The sequence below is a fragment of the Aspergillus tanneri genome (assembly GCF_003426965.1).
Source record: "Aspergillus tanneri strain NIH1004 chromosome Unknown AapTan_7_pilon_pilon_pilon, whole genome shotgun sequence".
Classification (NCBI taxonomy): Eukaryota; Fungi; Ascomycota; class Eurotiomycetes; order Eurotiales; family Aspergillaceae; genus Aspergillus; species Aspergillus tanneri.
In genome coordinates, this window is record NW_022984634.1 from 597,770 (window position 1) to 615,466 (window position 17,697).

The 17,697-nt window shown below is 47.6% G+C and overlaps 7 protein-coding genes across 7 annotated transcripts; 4 read left to right on the forward strand and 3 right to left on the reverse strand.

Moving 5' to 3' along the window:
• Positions 1-181: 181 nt before the first annotated feature.
• ATNIH1004_006797 (uncharacterized protein) lies at positions 182-1,312 on the reverse strand (the record flags this gene model as incomplete). The annotated part of the gene is made up of 1 exon (XM_033571424.1): positions 182-1,312. One exon carries the CDS (start codon positions 1,310-1,312, stop codon positions 182-184), a length of 1,131 nt encoding a protein of 376 aa, XP_033424739.1.
• Positions 1,313-2,428: 1,116 nt separating this feature from the next.
• On the forward strand, positions 2,429-3,467 carry ATNIH1004_006798 (sulfurtransferase; the record flags this gene model as incomplete). Its single annotated transcript, XM_033571425.1, has 2 exons — positions 2,429-3,348; positions 3,413-3,467. The coding sequence occupies 2 exons, from the start codon at positions 2,429-2,431 to the stop codon at positions 3,465-3,467; spliced, it is 975 nt and encodes a 324-aa protein (XP_033424740.1).
• Positions 3,468-4,155: 688 nt separating this feature from the next.
• Positions 4,156-5,496, forward strand: ATNIH1004_006799 (uncharacterized protein; the record flags this gene model as incomplete). The annotated part of the gene is made up of 2 exons (XM_033571426.1): positions 4,156-4,276; positions 4,343-5,496. 2 exons carry the CDS (start codon positions 4,156-4,158, stop codon positions 5,494-5,496), a joined length of 1,275 nt encoding a protein of 424 aa, XP_033424741.1.
• A 1,034-nt stretch (positions 5,497-6,530) lies between these two features.
• Positions 6,531-7,140, forward strand: MKL1 (RPEL repeat-containing protein; the record flags this gene model as incomplete). The annotated part of the gene is made up of 3 exons (XM_033571427.1): positions 6,531-6,673; positions 6,749-6,849; positions 6,962-7,140. The coding sequence occupies 3 exons, from the start codon at positions 6,531-6,533 to the stop codon at positions 7,138-7,140; spliced, it is 423 nt and encodes a 140-aa protein (XP_033424742.1).
• Positions 7,141-7,435: 295 nt separating this feature from the next.
• On the reverse strand, positions 7,436-8,456 carry ATNIH1004_006801 (translin family protein; the record flags this gene model as incomplete). Its single annotated transcript, XM_033571428.1, has 2 exons — positions 7,436-8,072; positions 8,254-8,456. 2 exons carry the CDS (start codon positions 8,454-8,456, stop codon positions 7,436-7,438), a joined length of 840 nt encoding a protein of 279 aa, XP_033424743.1.
• A 243-nt stretch (positions 8,457-8,699) lies between these two features.
• Positions 8,700-10,876, reverse strand: ATNIH1004_006802 (flavin monoamine oxidase family protein; the record flags this gene model as incomplete). Its single annotated transcript, XM_033571429.1, has 6 exons — positions 8,700-9,735; positions 9,794-9,838; positions 9,889-10,032; positions 10,078-10,257; positions 10,325-10,341; positions 10,394-10,876. The coding sequence occupies 6 exons, from the start codon at positions 10,874-10,876 to the stop codon at positions 8,700-8,702; spliced, it is 1,905 nt and encodes a 634-aa protein (XP_033424744.1).
• Positions 10,877-15,175: 4,299 nt separating this feature from the next.
• Positions 15,176-17,515, forward strand: ATNIH1004_006803 (putative C6 transcription factor; the record flags this gene model as incomplete). Its single annotated transcript, XM_033571430.1, has 3 exons — positions 15,176-15,204; positions 15,357-16,458; positions 16,511-17,515. The coding sequence occupies 3 exons, from the start codon at positions 15,176-15,178 to the stop codon at positions 17,513-17,515; spliced, it is 2,136 nt and encodes a 711-aa protein (XP_033424745.1).
• Positions 17,516-17,697: the final 182 nt, after the last annotated feature.

Genomic DNA, 17,697 nt, shown 5'->3' on the forward strand with positions numbered 1-17,697 from the left:
ATCTGAGTTGTATTTCACATGAATACTCCACCAGCGTGTTGTTTAATTGGGTTTAAAGACTTCTCTGTAAACTTGGAACGTTCAAGATACCGGTCATACCAATATAGCATTTTGGATTGAACAGATGCTTTGAAGCGTATGACTAACTAGTATTGTAACACTAGGAAAGTACACTGTGCTTTCATGAATGTTGAGCGCCTTCGTTCCTCGTAGCATTCTCAGCTTGAGTTGGAGTATCGAACTGCCCATCAATGCTCACGCCAGGAGTATTCTCCGTGCCTAGTTCCGTTGGCTTAATTTCTTCAGTCAGCTCATCCGCAAAGTTCCCCTGCTCGCCAGCTTCTATAACTTGTCTGAGTTCACTCAGGCGCTTTGAGAACTGGTCCATCATGTCTTCCAGACGTTGGCTACTTTTCTCCCTATCTCGATCCTTCCTAGGTAAACCAGCCGTTCCCTGAATCTTCAACATCAAACCACCATTCAGTGGTTGCTCGCCCGATAGGTTATTCTCGAAAGTTGGTGCCGGGACAAGTTCTGTGTTCAAGACTTGCCATGCAGGTGTTAAGCTGCGCGCGGATGTGACCGTAAACTGGTGAGACGGCAGTCCTTGTCGATCCTGTGAATGCTGGTTTTGAGAATTAAGCGGCTGTTGCGTTTGGACTATTGCTTGAGTTCCTGGCGAGGTACCACTGACTCCACTGTTATTGCGATTCAAAACAATGTTTAGATGCGCCTCGTTAGAAGACGTAGAATCCACATCCAAAATGATGTAACTATCTCGCACTCCAGGGATCGAGGGTGGAAGTAACGGTGCCTTCCTTGGGCTGGAAATATCATCATCCTCATCATACGTATCTTCCTTACCACCACTGCTGTGTAGGGGATTGTGTGTGGTCTTCGATCTCCCTTTTGTGCCATGTGAAAGAGCGTCCTGTTCTGTTTCCAGAGACCGCAAGGCTGCCTCTGTCAAAATGTCTGTGTCATCGTCGGAGAAGATATAGTGAACTGTGGGGTGGTAGTATTCGGTAGTGTTGGCGTCTTCGATCAGTGTGAAAAATGGCTGGAACGGTGGTTGTGCAGTTGATGGGCTTTCGTGATGTCGGTCATCTTCGGGGAGGTGGGAGGTGGGGTGTTCTGTTGTTTCGTGGCTGCTGAGTGGTTCTTCGGGGATGTTGTGTGTCTTCTGGGCTGTCATAGGCCGATCGATGATGCTCTGAGGGCGCGACGGTATGTTCGATTCAGAGGTCCGTCGGACATATTGTCCAGATGGAGGCGAGGATAAGGGAGATGTAGTGCGCTTTAAAAGAGACATCTCAGTGATTCTGGCTACATGTTTGGTGTCAAAAGAGCACGGAAGGTTTGGATGGAGAAGATTGGAGCTTTTGAGCTGGTGATCACCTGCTCCCTTATCGATAGGGTCAGGTGACGTGCAAGGGGAGAGTGAAAAGGATGTATGTAATGAATATTCATGCGATAGGAATATATACAGGATGGGAAGCAAAACACAGGTATTCAAAAGAAAAGGGTATCGTATCCATGGAGTCCTTCAATGCCATTTTAACTGCAAATTAAGTTGGTTTGGTTGCATAAAATCTTGTTTTATGTCGTCACTCGTCATTTTGTTTCCATTCGAATTCTGCAGATATTTAGCATTGCTAATACGAATTTGCCCGGAACGCTCTCTTACTCTGTCTGCACATTGGACAGAGCCCTTTTGATGACTCCTGTTGAATCCAAGTCATTAGACAGTGCTATGGTTAGTCCCAGCGTAATCAGCGTTCAGATTCATATGAGATGAGCATCTGCAGATCCACAATCGCACCATATGGAAAGAGTGACCGCATTTGCCAAGTACTGAGACATGGATTGTTATTATCATAGACCTGGCTCCAGTCCTCGGGGCACTAGAGGTACTTACGTAGTGAACAATCATCTCCGGGAAATTTACACGTCGGACAAGTGCCATCGAACTGTACGCGACAAATACCGCAGACTTCATCGTCGGGCATATCCCAGCGCCAGGTCGCGATGGCGTTCCACTCTTTAATAGTGACTTTCATACTTCGTGGTAGCTTTGAGCGTACTTGATTTGAGGGGTTGAGAGTCTGGTTCTGCGAGGGAAAGGAGCAAGTAGAGATGCTAAGCGGCTTGTTTACCTCATTCACGTGGCGGAGAAGGCGATGGCCGACTCCGCAATTCTGCCCGTAACTCACTGATAACATCGCACTTTCTTCCCCCCACACAGCGGTTGCGTCCGATTCCGCTAATTTCCTATTTACCGGATGACTCAATCTGGCAGAATTATCTTTTCGTTATGTAAATAGGTATTGAGTCACTTTTCTACTCGTCCGAGAAATTCGCCGTGACTATGGCTTTCGCAGCCTTCCGTAACTCCATCCCTTCACCCTTTCGCTTAGTTCGGTCTACGATGTCAGTCTCCCGGCAGGTACGACAACAAAGCCAAAGTCGCCAGGTCTCCTTTTCTTCATATTTGGTCTCACCAAAAGAGTTAAATGAAGCCCTGAAGAAGAATCCGCCTACGAAAATCTCGACCTCTCCTCGTGTCGTTCCTCTTTGTGCAGCCTGGTTCATGCCAAATGATCCCGATGGCCGTAAAGGAATTGACGTCTTTCTAAAACACCATATCCCTCAAGCTCGCTTCTTTGATCTGGACGCTATCAAAGATGCTGAGTCTCCTTACCCGCATATGCTTCCTACCGCCGAGACGTTCGCTGATGCAATGATTAAACTTGGCATCCGGAGAGACGACGAGGTCGTGGTTTATGATACTGAAGAACTTGGTATATTTAGTGCGCCTCGAGTGGGATGGACTTTTAGAGTGTTTGGCCATCCTAAGGTCCACGTTCTGAATAATTACAAGTTGTGGGTTCGTGATGGATATCCGACTGAGACCGGGCAGCCTCAACATGTTGAAAAAACCAACTATCCGGTGCCCAGTTACGACTCTAAGCTGGTGATTCCCTTCCTGGAGCTAAAGGAGATTGCCAAAGAGCACAGGAAAGAAGGTGCTAAAGAGGTAGAAATCTTGGATGCTCGATCCTATGGCCGCTGGGCAGGAACCGATCCTGAACCGCGCCCGGGACTGTCTTCGGGACATATTCCTGGCTCCAAAAGCCTACCATTTCACGAGTTACTGGATCCTGAGACAAAGACTCTTCGCCCTGGGCCCGAATTACATAAGATCTTTGAAGATCGAGACGTCGATGCCTCCAAGTCAATTATCAGCTCTTGTGGCACTGGCGTTACTGCCAGCATTATCGAAACTGCGTTAGGTGAAGCAGAATATGGGGACCCCAATATCCGAAGAGTATATGATGGAAGTTGGACGTAGGTGTCATATATTTCCCGATGGTAGAACATACCCCAGTTCAGACGCTTACAATTTTCTTAGAGAGTGGGCACAGCGCGTCAAGCCGTCCGATGGCCTGATTAAGAAGGCAAACTAACCTGATGATTGGTGCGGAATTATGGCTGTTCTTTCGGCTCAGATTCCTCGATGAATGATCCGATGGTATCTGAGCACTTTGTATTACCTACCATTCGTATTCCTTTCCTCCATTGTGGACATGTGTGACAACGACAGCATACACCTAGTGGGCGAAGCCTGTCGGTTTCTGTTTGATATAGATGTAGTACAGACAAATCTCCCATAGACATTATTTCAGAGAAGGTTTCCATTTTGCTAAACTAAATATACACGTACGGCAGGTCGGGGGCGCTTAGTCAGAGCACAGTCGTCGTCCCGCGGCTTCGAGTTGATCCGCTGCTGTTGCGTTGATTCACTCTTCCCTCACCTCTCCGCTTTATTACTCCCACCAATAGTCCTCAATATCCCAAAGATGCTGCAGATGTTCTTTCTTTGTGAGCCAGGGTCCAATTGTGAGTAGGATTCGTCGTGCCCTTCATCCCGTGTCTTAGCTGCCTAGCACCGATACTCCCATACCACTGCCCCCACATTTCCAGATCAATCCGCCTCCATCCAAGCCTCCTTCGTGAATCAGCTTCCCACTAACATCGCCTGCGGCATGGTCGCAGTCGTCAAATTTAGCTGTTTGGTGTAGGAATCCTGCGCCGTCTTCCTGACCTATATCTTCGACTACGTGTACTGCCTCTTGTCGACCCTTTTTTCGAGTCATGTCGACAGGACGCAAGGTCTTCCACTGTGCCGTGGATGAGACGGCATTGACCACCAATATCAGTGAAATAAAAAAATGGACAACAAATGGTGCCATCACCTTGATCGTCCCCCTCTACAGTATGTAGGCTCTCATCTCAAAAGTTAACCATGATCTTTTGCTTATGAGCATTCCCTATCTCCTAGCCCTTGAACGCCTTCATGCCTTGAAGCGGGCTGGATCTCAGATCGCCATCAACGCCCGTGAGGCAGTACGATTTCTCGACCGAGTGACCTCGGGAAAAGACAATATTGCGTCCGAGCGTGTCGCCCTTCAGGGCCCCATGGAACAGTACGAGGAATGGAGTGAGGCGGAAAAGTACTTCCTCCCGGAGTTTGAGGAAGAGCCGGAAGTGTTAAATGGAGATGTTGCAGTGGAACAGGTGTCAGCGGAAAAGCGGCAAGAGAAACGAAAAGACCAAAAGAAGAGCGATGCTAATCAGGACGATTTGTCGCAAATGCTCCTCAACAAGCTGAACTTCAAAAAGGAATCGGATGCTGTTTCGATAACCTCCAACGGTACTCACAGCGCACCTGCGTCGCGTCCATCCTCCAGAAGCTCCCGCACGAGCCCTGAGTGCGCAAATTCTCACATGTTCGAGAATGGAGGAGGATCAAGTGATTCTAAAGTCAGACGTGCAAATGGACATCAACGCTCTGCATCGGGCTCTACTATTCCAACGGTTCCTTTGGTGCTGCGGCCGTTGCTCAGTGCCCTTCTATGGCGGCTACATAGTGGCCCTGATGCATCGAATGCGGCAAAGAACTGTATCTTGATCACCAACGACCGCCCTACGCAAATTTGGGCCCAGAAATTTGGCATTGGGGTTAAGAATATCCATCAACTGCGGACTTCCATCCAGTACGAGGAGAGGGAGTACAAGAATCGTTGCAAATACGTCGAGAAGACCCAGGCCACCGAACCAAAGTCTCTGCTTTCCTATGATGACGAGAGTGATGAAGATGAACTGGTCTTTGTCCCACGTGGACGCGGAAAAGGAGCCTCTCGAGGTGGGGCTTCACGCTCAGGAAACAACCGAAAAGCAGCCTCATCCAAGACCGTTGCACAGCCTACGGAAACCGCAATAGAGATTCCTACGCAGCCTATTGACCCCAACTCTTTCAGTCGATCCCTTAATGCTTCCGGTAAGCAGCAGCCTACAGTTGACCTCAGCACCCAGACGGGGGCTGCACGAGGTATAGCAGGGGCATCTCGGCATAGCACAAGCGGTCGCCGGGGCGCCTCGCGGGGTGCATCTCGCGGCGGTGGTCGTGGTCGTGGGAAACTTTGGGTTCCTTGATTGGATTCCAGGGAGCCGTTGATCTTTACATGTCAACGAGCGTTGCTTTGTGAAATCCAAATAGACCATTGTGGTTGCTACTCGAAGCAGAGAAAGGAATTATTTGCCATTCCCGGGCTGCCTACTGGTCAGAATGTCAGTTTCAGACTGTGACTTGATGGATAAGGCGAATGGGTCCTGAAAAAATGGTACGGATGCGAATATGGCACGGTTCCGGTCCTGGAATGACCATTTTAGTACGAGGGCTCTCTATTGTTCGGACATGAGCCTGACTTCGCCTCTAGGTCCGATGCTAAGCTTTCATCGTTGCCTATTTCCTTGCTTCCCGCTAATGGAGGCAGGCTGTTGTTTTCATGTTCCTTCCACTTGCCCGTGGAATCTCAGAAACCATTATGTTTGAATCGGTTTGCTATTAAACCAGCTTGCTTTTCCAGCATCTTGCTCTATTCTGCAAAAAGAAATGACAAAAGAAAAAAAGAAAGAAAGAAAGAAAGAAATGATAGCAGTGTTCGTATTGCTGTATTTTGTTGGCATGTTTCTGAATGTTCTGCGAGTTGAGAGGAAGCAGGCGGAGGGCAAAGAGCTAGGGTTGCTGTTCCAAGTTTTCGCGTTGGAGACTGATTCATCTGAATGTATGTTTAGCTAGTTAGCTAAGGTATACAATAACCTTTGAGAGCCGAAGATTGGGATAATTTCATAGTAGTTGGTTGGTGGCTGAACTTTCTGCGGGGCGGCATGACATCGTCCAGTCTGCTTAGGTTTGTCTACCCCGCTGGCTGATGCGGTCGACAGTCCCAGTTCCCGTGCCTCCGAATCCCATCACTTGACCAGCCACTTCTTTCATCTGACAACACATCCGAAGCACTAACTTACTACATTTAGTCTTCTAGTACATATATTCAACTGTAAATGTAAGTAACTATTTCATCTTCTCGTTTGCCCCGCAGCCCTCTCTTTCACCACATCCATACTAAAGAAGTATATACTAGCATCTCCATACATATACTCGTACATACATGGTACTCTCTACCGCCATGGTATCAACTGATATCGACGAGACCCCCCTATCTGCCTCTCCCACCGAGCGTCGCAATTCTCTCGAAAAGCGCCTCCAAAACCGTCCCGAGGCTCAGGAGCTCAAAGATAGACACATCCTGCTCGACACCAATGTGGCACCGTAAGCCAATCTACTATATCCATAAGAAAATGGCTCACTTAATATCCGTCACTAACACGGTACCTAATCCCCTAGATCACTTCAAGCCGCAAGACAGGAGCTAGCTCGCCAGCGAACTACAGATAGCCTGAAGAAACATCTCGAGCACCGTCCTGACCGGGAGGAGCTCATAGAGCGTGCGTGTATCCCTTCTTTTATCTCTATCCTTGTAGGCTAGACTGGAGCTCGGTTCTAAGCATTCATATCCTATGTTGGTACATGATAGCTAACTACTAAACTTTGGGGTAGGAAATATTCTTCCGTCTACTAATGCTGCTCCTGCGCTGCAGGCCCATGCTCGCGAACTCGAGAAACATATGTTGGCTGATCATTTGGATCAGAAGATCCAGAACAGACCGCAGCCAGAGGATCTCATTGTTCAGGGTATTTTAACTGAGGGTGAGGATCCGAGAAACCCGGCTGTTTAGCTGGAGTTTTAGTTGTGTGATGGGCGTTTACCGGGATTGATAATAGGTTGAAATGTCGATATGAAATTACGATTACGAATCTGTTTGTGTGTTTTGGTTCTTGGTATTATTGTTCTGGAATGCTTTTACTGATATGAATATCAAAATCTACATGTCCTGGGAACAGTACATGATGGGATGTCATATGCCATTTAAACGCTGTTATTGACGGTTTGTCCTATTTCTGCGAGTCTTCCTTTGTGTTCTATTTTCATACAACGTCCTACAGAAATATAAATTATACAACTCCCTACATTCAATAACTCTCCATCTCAACAGGCGCCGACAGATCTGGCATCCACCCAGCAGGCCGTTCGCTCCCACGCACCAAAATCCCATACGCAGCACGCTCAACCTTCTCCACACTACTCTGCATCACATCCATCTTCTTTGCCATATCCTTATACATAAACGTATTATGACGACGCGGAACACTCAATCCCTCGAACAGCGATCTCATCTCTCGTAAATCAACTACAATTCCAGCCTGCGAATCGCCCAGTTTCGAATGTCCTGTATTCTCTACTTCCTCCGTCGAGTCTGTCTGCTGCTTCTGTGCACCCGTCGACAATGTCGTAATGGCAAACCGCATCATTTCACCCGTCAGGTCAAATAACCCCATCAGGTAATCTTCTTCTGTGACGAGGATCTCCGATGGAAGTTGAGTGGTGACTTCCTCGAGGGAAATCAGGGTTTGGGTCTGTAGGTACTGGCGGAAGGAAATGGCCTCGATGAATTCTTGGACAGCGCCGCTGAGTTGGCGCTGGTAGCGCCAGTTGTTTATGCCAGTTATATCTGGAACAGTGGAACGGAAAAGGTCTTGGATTTGGGTGAAGCGGGATTGGGTTTCTTTGGCGATGGAGGCGGGGATGGGCGCATTGATAGTGCGGACTCTGCATTGAATTTTTTTATATTGAATTAATATAAGTAATTTTGGCCAGAGTTGGTACAGATAAAGCTGAAGGAATCTGGTGATGTCTACCGTTGTAACGAAAATATGCTGCATTGGCATGAACCATTAGTACTCAGTTCTAAGCCAGGGGGACAAAAAAGGGGATATAGTAGGCGACTGACATCTTCTTGCTCAATGCTGTGATATCCCTTGAGATTTTAACCAATCTCTCGCGCCGATCATGATGCTCGTCTAACTCGTCGCGAAAGGTCCTGAAAATCGAGAGAATCTGGCCGGATGGCTCACTCATCGCTATGGCAGTTTGGGTTTGAGTGCCGTCGTCACGGAGTGGTTTGCCTTCCCAAGAACGCTTAGTGCCAGCCATGAGACGCTATGGGGTAAGTAGGTGGAAAGGAAATGGAGAAGGTTATGAAGTGAATTATTTAGGTGGACGGCGTCATTTGATTATGGCGCTTAGCCGTTTTGGGTGATGGTTAGTTATCTGATAAGATGTGGTAGATAGTATTAAGTTATAACTAGTAGTATTCTCGAGCATTGAATGGAGTGTATCGTGTCAATATTACTGACAAGGCATTGAGATATCCTAGTGCATACCTAATTTCTCTCTCTACTTTCTTTGCTGCTTCTCTGTCATTAGGATCGCCTGCCATTCCAATGCCTCAGGCTGGATTTCCCTAAGGACCCCCCAGTTATCCTCTAATTTCTTGAGCAGACCATCCACATTAAGCCATCTCCCCCATTTCACGGTCCGAATGAATTGACTCAAAGCCCTATAGGCACTGTCTAATGAGCCCGCTATCCATGCATGGTGCGCACTGCATGCCTCGCCAGCTAAGAGCAAACGCCCACCTGCTGCGGGCTCGATTAGTTCGGGGTAGTAGTTGGCGAACTGACCCGGTCCGAAGAATGCAAAAGCGCCAGATGTATTTGGATCCTGGTTCCAATCATGCCCATGTATTGCTCTGAACTGCTCCGCTATCTGTTTATGCATGTCTTCGTAGGTAAGACCCGCAGATTCATAGTGTAGCAGTGTTAAATTGTGGAGAAGCAGTTCCTTAAGTTGTTCTTGGTAGCTGATCAGGGACCCCATGCGTTGGGCATCGCGAGCAAAGGAATATGAGCAGAGAAGCACTGCTGGCTTTGCATCCCTGGTTATATACGACGGATAAATACAGGTGCGAAGTGGAAGGTCAGTCGAGGCGACTCCACCTTGTGAAATATTGCACATCGTAATCCACCATGGGGTATCAAATTCAATAGCAACTTTGGTGGAGGCATCGTACTCTAGGCAACGTATGGCGTCATGCTGCGCGCGACTGAGCCCTGCATTGTCAAGATTCATTCGTTGCATACAGGACAAACTAGTTGTGGTGAACACCAAATCGTAGCACTTTTCTTCACTCTTGTTCCCGCTAGTGACTTTAACTTTCACAGGCCTGGATTCTGCATTTTGATCATATCGAATGCTTGTCACCAGATTGTTGATGCAGGGTTTGCTGCGGATTCGTTCGACCAATTTATTCGTTAGGACAGACGTGCCTCCTTTAATGCAAAACCAATTCACTTCTTGGCCGTTGCAGTAGTCAAAGTTTAAGGACTCCAGCACACTTTCGGTAAATGCTTGGCTATATTGACCGGTAGCACTGTATCGGTGTCAGTTAGTCTAGGGTATAATATTTCCTTTATATACGTGTGACAAACCCGGAAACCGTTTCCAAGTACTGGATGGAATAAAAGTCATATCCCCTACGTGTATCTCAGTATTGTTGCACTTGGCTCCATGTGTTATATCATACATTACCTGGCAAAGATATTCTCTCATGGTATAGCTATCCGCTCTCATCAACGTTTTAAATCCCTTCTCGAAGTTTCTCCTCAGACTCTCTTTATAGTAGCCGAATGCGTCATCCAGGATAGCATCTGCACCATAATTTACAGTTCTATACTCCATTAGTACCTCCCCAAGTCTGTTTCTCTAAACATACTTGTCTGGCACTAGCCCATTGTTTGAAACGCTGAAGTTGAACGGATCACTTGGGCCTCCTTCTTGCGGAATATATGTAATACTGTTATATCGTTGGGGGCAATTGATACCGAAAAGATAATATGGGATCAAAAGACCACTGGATTCTGTTATTCCGAGCCTTTCAAACAGCTTGAAAACCCTGTTACCGAACAGTTAAAATGTGCATTGGAAAGATCTGCCCATCAGCAGAGCATATACCAACTGACCGATCCATTATAGGTATCTTATATTGCTTAATTAGCCCCTGAATCTGTACTTGCACTAGGAAAACTCACATCCGGGAATCGCATAGCACCAGCATCATAGTAATTATACCATACCGGCGGTTTGTCTGGATCCTGAGGAAAGGAGTGTGTGTATACTCGTCCGCCCGTTCTATCACTCGACTCAAGGATTTCGTAAGTGACAAAGGGACTCAGTTCGTCAAGAAGAGTAGCCATGAAAAGCCCTGTTATCCCAGCGCCAACAATGCAAACGTGATACAATGTAGTATTTGGCAGATCAGCCATCGGCTGCTTGGGTTGCGCAACTTTGTCGGGTGGAGGTGGTAAATTTAATGGCCCTGTCTCATCACTCAGAACTGGGATTGGCAGGCCAGGGATGCTCAAGAAGTGCTTCAATCCATTGTAGTCCTCGATGTTTTTGTCCTTGTCGAGAACCTTCTTGATCTCCTTGAAGACTCGGTCGCCAACCAGGTATTGGGCAGCACGGTCCTTCAGAAAGCATGGACTATTAATGTTTGTTGGAGATGCAGTCATGGTTTTAGTCTTCGGGTTTGATATAGCTCAGTTGGTGGAGTTATTATTTTTGAACAGGTGAAGAGGGGATATCAGAATCCCGGGGGTACAGCGACGTATTCTTCAGAACTCTGAAGTTACACATGTGGAACAAGAGAGAAATGTATCAACAAGTCTTGCCTCACCTGCCGTTTGTGGATAATCTGGCCGTAGTAAATGGGATTGTGTTCCATTATGGAGATTAAGACGGAAGGAACTACCTACTTTACTAATTAAATATATGATGGTCATCAAAATACTTCGATTCGAAATATTGCATTAAAACCTACTTGAGTATCTGAACTTTTGGGGCCCCAAATCCCGATGGAACAATTTTTGTTATACAGGTAGCTAATTAAGTTACATGCCTCAGTGCACACGATCAAAAACAGATAGGTGGAGCGTCCTCTGTTTCTGCTTAGAGTATATTTTATGGTAATCATAAGCACAAATCAGTGGAAATGCCTCTAATCTACTCTAGGCAGGTGCTCTCAGAATTCACTCTTTTCCAGTTCAAAGTGGGTGAAATCTTGGTAGAACTTGTGTTTGGCGGGTGCGCATCATCATGTCTCTTACACAAAAAGGATGAAGTTAACGGAAAACTGAAGCCCTCCTACACTGGTAAAATAAGCCTTATGAGTGGAACTTGTTAAATCATCTGGGCATATCTCCTGACAAGTACAATGTGGCCATCATAGGGGCAGCTCAGTTGGGCTTTATGGTGCCTCGAAGTGGCCAAATCGGATGCAGTTATTGTTCTGGAAAAGGCAACTTCTTCAACTGGCCCCTGTATCTTCCCAGCCCTTTTCTTAGTGGCCTTGCTCTATATTCTGGGCAATGCATACAGAAGATTTGCATGGCAGACTTAGCGTATGGAGTCATGCCTATGGGGAATGACACGGAAAGCAACGCCAGGGCAGAAGTTGAGTCGTCCAGTGGGATGGTTCAATTTTTGGAATTTTGGAATTTTTGGATACCCAGTGCATATATAGGGCCCAGCAGATATGTTCATATGTTTAATTACCTGAAAATTTAATTTCTAAGGAATTTGACAAGAATATATGAAGTATTTTAAGTTGGCTTTCAGAAACTAGTCTAGTCAACACTGCATACGCTCGTGCAGCATCTGACAGCCAAAAGTACCCAGATTTCAGGCTGAAGAGTGTTTCAAACCTAGACAGCACAATTGTTAATTAGCAGAAATCTTCACGGGTAATTTCCGTCGCCGTTGAAGTTTGAGACAAGCGATGGATGGGATTGTGGGGAGGTCAACACAGGTACACAGACCCTGCCTAGTTGGGCCATATGTCCGGCGGAGAAACCTCCGCGCCAAATCGGGTTAGGCCTCTGGGAGGTCCATAGTCGTCTTCCGTCTTAATACGATGGGCTCTAACGTCTTGTTTCCCTATATTTTGTTGCCCGCAAGTATTCCAATTGTGCCTACAATGTTTTTTGTCTTAAAAGAAAGTTCCCAGTTAGATCTTTTGGTCAGTAATGACAGCCGAAAGCCAAACTATCCCCAACATCCCTGAGTTCCTGAAAACTAAGCCGGTTCCCTCCCTTCCTTTGGACACAGCCTCCGTGCAGCTCTCTCGGTGTGAGGAATATTTATGACTGTTCGTTGTTCTGTCCTTCTGGATAGTGATACTGAGCGGCTCTAAATGTCGCCGCCTGTCGTACCTACCCTACCGACCCTCCAGTAGACCTACTTGTTGAATTCATCCTCCCTTTAACTTTCTCCAATCTTCTATCTCTACTCTTATTTAGGGGATGCGCAATGACTAAAGCCCAGGGTAGTTACACCATGATAGGTCGCTGAAAAATGGTAGCAACTAGCTTTGCGCGATAATCATGTGGGCGGCTTTGTCGCGTCCCACTGTAAGTTGACATCCTATCTCCTCCTTTCTATTTTGTCCCTAATACAGCCCATGACACGGTAGTCTAGGTTACTTGGAGAAGACACTGTATTCTCACTAGACACTAGAATTGGCCGGACAGCCTAGATCTTCTAGCATGATTAATCAAGCGGCCCTGGCAGTAGGTCCTCACCGTGCCATTGACTTTAACGCCTGACATTGGCTGATGTATAGTCCCCTCATATCCTGGATTTAAATTGGAAGGACCATTTTCACATGGTGGCAGATCTGGGATTGAAAATGTCTCATTGCTTGGCACCACACTCCCCAATCCCTTTGATCACGCAGTGGGGCCTTGAAATCAATTTGACTCTCAACGATCGACATCACTGGTTAATCTTACCCGTCGGAGACACCGGGGCGAGTCTTCTGGATGAGGTGACCAGTGTGCTGAAAAGGTTCGGATGATCCCGAATCCTCGCCGTCGGTGGTGTTTCGAATTCTCTGCCTTCTTTTTCCTTTTTCAGCTTGCTCCTTCTGCCGGTCATTCACCCTGACAAATCAACATCCTTTTCGAGTAGAACATTTGTCTGCATACTTCTTGGGCCACCTCATTTCGTACCGTTGAAAGGACATTGTTGGTTGAAGTAAACTCGAGCCCCTCGCTTGACTCAGTAGATGGGGTTGCATTTTGAACAAGAGACCTTAGCTTCTCTACTGTCATTGGAGGAATCACGATTATCCTGTCTAGGTAAATGAGCTCCTCCAGTTCTGTGGTCTACAGTCATGCAAAATAGTCAGGCTGCGTACGGAGGAAGGACCTGGGAACGACCAATGCCAGCGTGGTTTCACCGCACTAGGCGCGTGCACTTGCGGACAAAAGGGCACCATTTAAAGTTGGTCTCCGGCTAATGAGACCCGCAAAGTTGATTGGTTCCTGGAAGAAATGGTTTCTTTGGACTGTATCCAAGCACGGCTGGGATCATTTGTTCTTTGCGGGACATCATCGATGTGGAAATCTGCAGCCATTATCGTGCAGAAACGAATTGGAGCCCGGTTGTCTCTGTGGAGTCGGCTTTGCGGAGAGACCAGTGCCGCCTCTGGAACCTGAGATGGTTTCGTCTCTGCACCCGTCATGCATCCGCACGCGCCCATCACATTGCGGGGCATGAAAATGAATCATGCAAGGAATACTTCATTCGGGCATTGCGAGTCACAATTTCCCGAATGTTCCAGTGGATATTGTATGCGTTAAGTGCCTGTAAATAGGGCTCAGCGTCTTGCCCGAGTAGAATTCGATGTATGGTATGCGTAGATGAGTAATTAGGATGGCAATGGTCTTTGTAGAGCGGAATTTTTGAACCAATCGTCAGCAGAAGAATGCAAGGCTCACATCCGAGGCTTCCAGTTAGGTCCTAAACTAAGGATTAGAGATTTCCAGACCAGGACTCTTGGCCATGGTCTCTGGATAAATTAGAGCCAACCAGGAGCATTAAAAGGCGTCGTCAGAAGGGCCGGAAGAAAGGCGTCAGCCTAATCCACTAACTAGCCGCTGGTCCCTTTCAAGTCGGACAAGCAACGCCATCCGGTCAGACTCGTTGGGGCTTACTTGAATCGATTCAGTTTAATCTGTCCCACCTTGAAAATGCGGGGAGGAAAGGGGATGATCTCTCAAGGGCCGCTGGGCCTTTGGAGGGGAAATGAAGAAGGATAGTCCTTTTCTTTTTTCTCTCTCGCTCTACGGATGGGTGGAGTTGAACTAGCTGGTAATCTGTCGCTTTGATTATTTTCGACATCTACTCTGTATTCTTATTCTTATTCTTCTTATTCCACTTCGTGCACATCATTTCTCTTTTCTCTCTCGCACTGTTCGACTCCCAAACACTCTTCTTATCCTGCCCGATCCGGGTGGATCTTATATTCTAGGCGCCGTTGCTGCTTGACCTACCTCTTTTTTTATTTTTTATTTTTAAATTATTATCCCAAAAGGGGCACCGTACGATACTCCTGACTCCACAGGCCCGTGGAATGACCTGCAGCGCCGCTGAAGAATAGTCGTTCCTCTACGTGGTTAGATTACTCGTGGCTGCTCCCATTTCTAAGTATAATCATTATTTGCGACTGGTGGTGCTATTGATTCCACTTGCTCCACGATCCCTGAAATCGTACCATCCCAACTGCTCGACCACATGCGCCGCGTGCAAATGGCGCTTCCTTGCTGACGGGACCCCTGACTGACTCTGTTGTGCGGCCTTCCCTTCGGTTGCTTGAAATTCACGTGTGAAATCCCAGAAGCCATAGCCCTGACCATGTTCCATACATTCGAAGGCTTCGAAACCCCAGCGAGCTCAAATCAAACCCGGGGTCGCAGTGAACGCCAGCCATCAGTTGGCCGACGAGTTACGACTCTTCGCGCCTGCACCTCATGCAGACATCGAAAGATAAAATGCGACGGTGAAAAGCCCTGCGAGGCATGTAGGTGGTACAAGAAGGCTGACCAGTGCCACTATTCCGATCCTCGGCCCTCTCGAAGGTGAGTCTCTTCCTTGATTTTTTGACCCTTAGTGGAGGTAGAAGTATGGCTTACCAACAGGCTGGGGGAATAGACATGTGGAAAAGCTATCCACCACTCTGGATGAATATCGAAATGTCCTTGAGAAACTCTTTCCTACTGTAGCACCGGAGACCCTGGTCAATTTGCCACGCGAAAGGCTCATGGAGCTATTAGGCAAGGGTCCGGCACTGGTGCATACGCAAGGACCACGTCCGGAATCTCCTGCTACTTCTGCCTCCGTGGATATTCACGTATCGCCGATATCCAACGAAGATGGCAATCTTGAGTCACTACAGACCATGCCTGAGGAGTCCAGTGACGTTCAGAACCTGAGCAGCACAGAACTGACCAATGGAATCTCCGACGATGTAAACGCCCTGTCACTCTCGGCCAAGCACGCTTCCTCATATCTTGGAGTGTCTTCCATAAACGCAGTGCTCAAGGTGATTGTCTGGCTCGACCCCGGATCCTTGTCATATTTCTCTCGCACGCCGGCCGCGGTCCACCGTCAGGACTCCATCATGGAATATTCCCCTTCGGATACGCAAAATTGGGGATCTCAGCCACAGCCTGGGACTCCACCCCAATCCCAGCTGCAGTTGACTAACATACAATTGCTCGACGCCTATTTCATGTACTTCCAGCCTTTTGTCCCCATGCTGGATGAACAGTGCTTCCGCGAGACCTATATATCTGGCCGAAGGAAAGATGATCGCTGGCTTGGGTTAGTGAATATTGTATTTGCTTTAGGCAGTATCGCAGCGGGCACGTCCGACGATACGTCTCACAAGACATACTATGTACGCTGCATGAAATATCTTAGCCTAGATTCGCTAGGTTCCTCGCACATGGAGACACTCCAAACCCTGGGCCTTCTGGGTGGCTATTATCTCCACTACATCAGCCAGCCGAATCTGGCGTACTCATTGATGGGGGCTGCTCTACGCATGGCAGCCGCACTAGGCTTACACAAAGAGTTCTCGGAGACACACGATGTGACAAAGAAGCAGAGCATATCGTCGGCGGATCTAAAACGGCGAGTATGGTGGTCGCTATTCTGCCTAGACACATGGGGTGGCATGACTTTAGGGCGGCCGAGTATGGGCCGATTCGGGCCTACAATTACGGTCAAGCTACCATATTGTAGAGAATCGGTATGTCGTCAGTAGTGTCAAACTTCCCTTCTGCAAAGCTAATCCATGGTAGGAAAACTTGCTCGACATTCTTCCCCTCCTGGAAAATGTTCGGTTTTGCAAGATTGCGACCCAGATCCAGGAAGTCCTGGCTGTGTCACCGTTGACGAGACATCATGAGATGTTCCATTTTGATAATCAACTGTCGGAGTGGTATGAGAATCTCCCGTATATTCTCAAGGACCACGAGCCGTGTTCCGAGTCCATTGCGATTTCGCGGACAGTCATGAAATGGCGGTACTGCAATCAACGTATGCTTCTTTACCGTCCCACCCTGTTGAGTTACGCCATGCGTCGCGTTCCGTACATTGCACTGCGGTCAGAAGAGCGGACCTCTATCGAGAGATGCAGGGAAATTGCGGAAGCAACCATTCAAGACATCTCTTCAACGGCCCAGTCCCATCAAATGTCAGGCTGGAATGCCGTCTGGCTAATCTTCCAGGCCACAATGGTTCCTCTCTTGGGACTATTCCTCAACGACCATACGACCAGTGATCCAAGAGCGAGTGTCGAGTCGTGTCAGGAGCAAGTGGAAATGGCGATGATGCTCCTAGCACGGTTACAGTCTTGGAGCCCGACGGCCAGCCGAACACTGGATGCTGTCTCCCGCATTCTTGAGGCCAGTAAACGAGGACTTGGGATCGCTGGAGATACCAGTACCCTTTCTAGCGGCCAGTATACGACTGCGCGTGAGAGCTCTTTGTCGGGAATAATCCCTGGGATCCTTCCGTCTCAAAACGACTTGGGCCGGGGGGCAATGGTTGTGAACAATACTAGCTTTTCCGATCCATTTACTCCTCCGTTTAATGATTCGTCTGGTCAGCAGCTGTGGGATTTCCTGAGTTGGAGCGATAATAATCTATGGCCGGGCATTACAGACCTGAACTACTGGACCGAAACGACGTTATTCGGGCAGGATGAGAAAAATATGAAATATAGCAATAATGCCTCCGCATTTTTCAGTGGATCGATGACAGATTCCACATATTATGCGAACACACCTCTCACATTCCTCTAACAGGCTCAACCCTGAAAAGGCACTGAGGCTTCTTGTCTTCACTCCTTGCATGCCCTCAACTTTGTTCAATGCTTCATATCCATCTCTTGTATATCCTCTCCTCTTAACTCTTCCTTTTACTCTTCATCTTCTTTACTTGATTACTTGATGGATTGGGCATCACACGGTCACTAACTGACTTC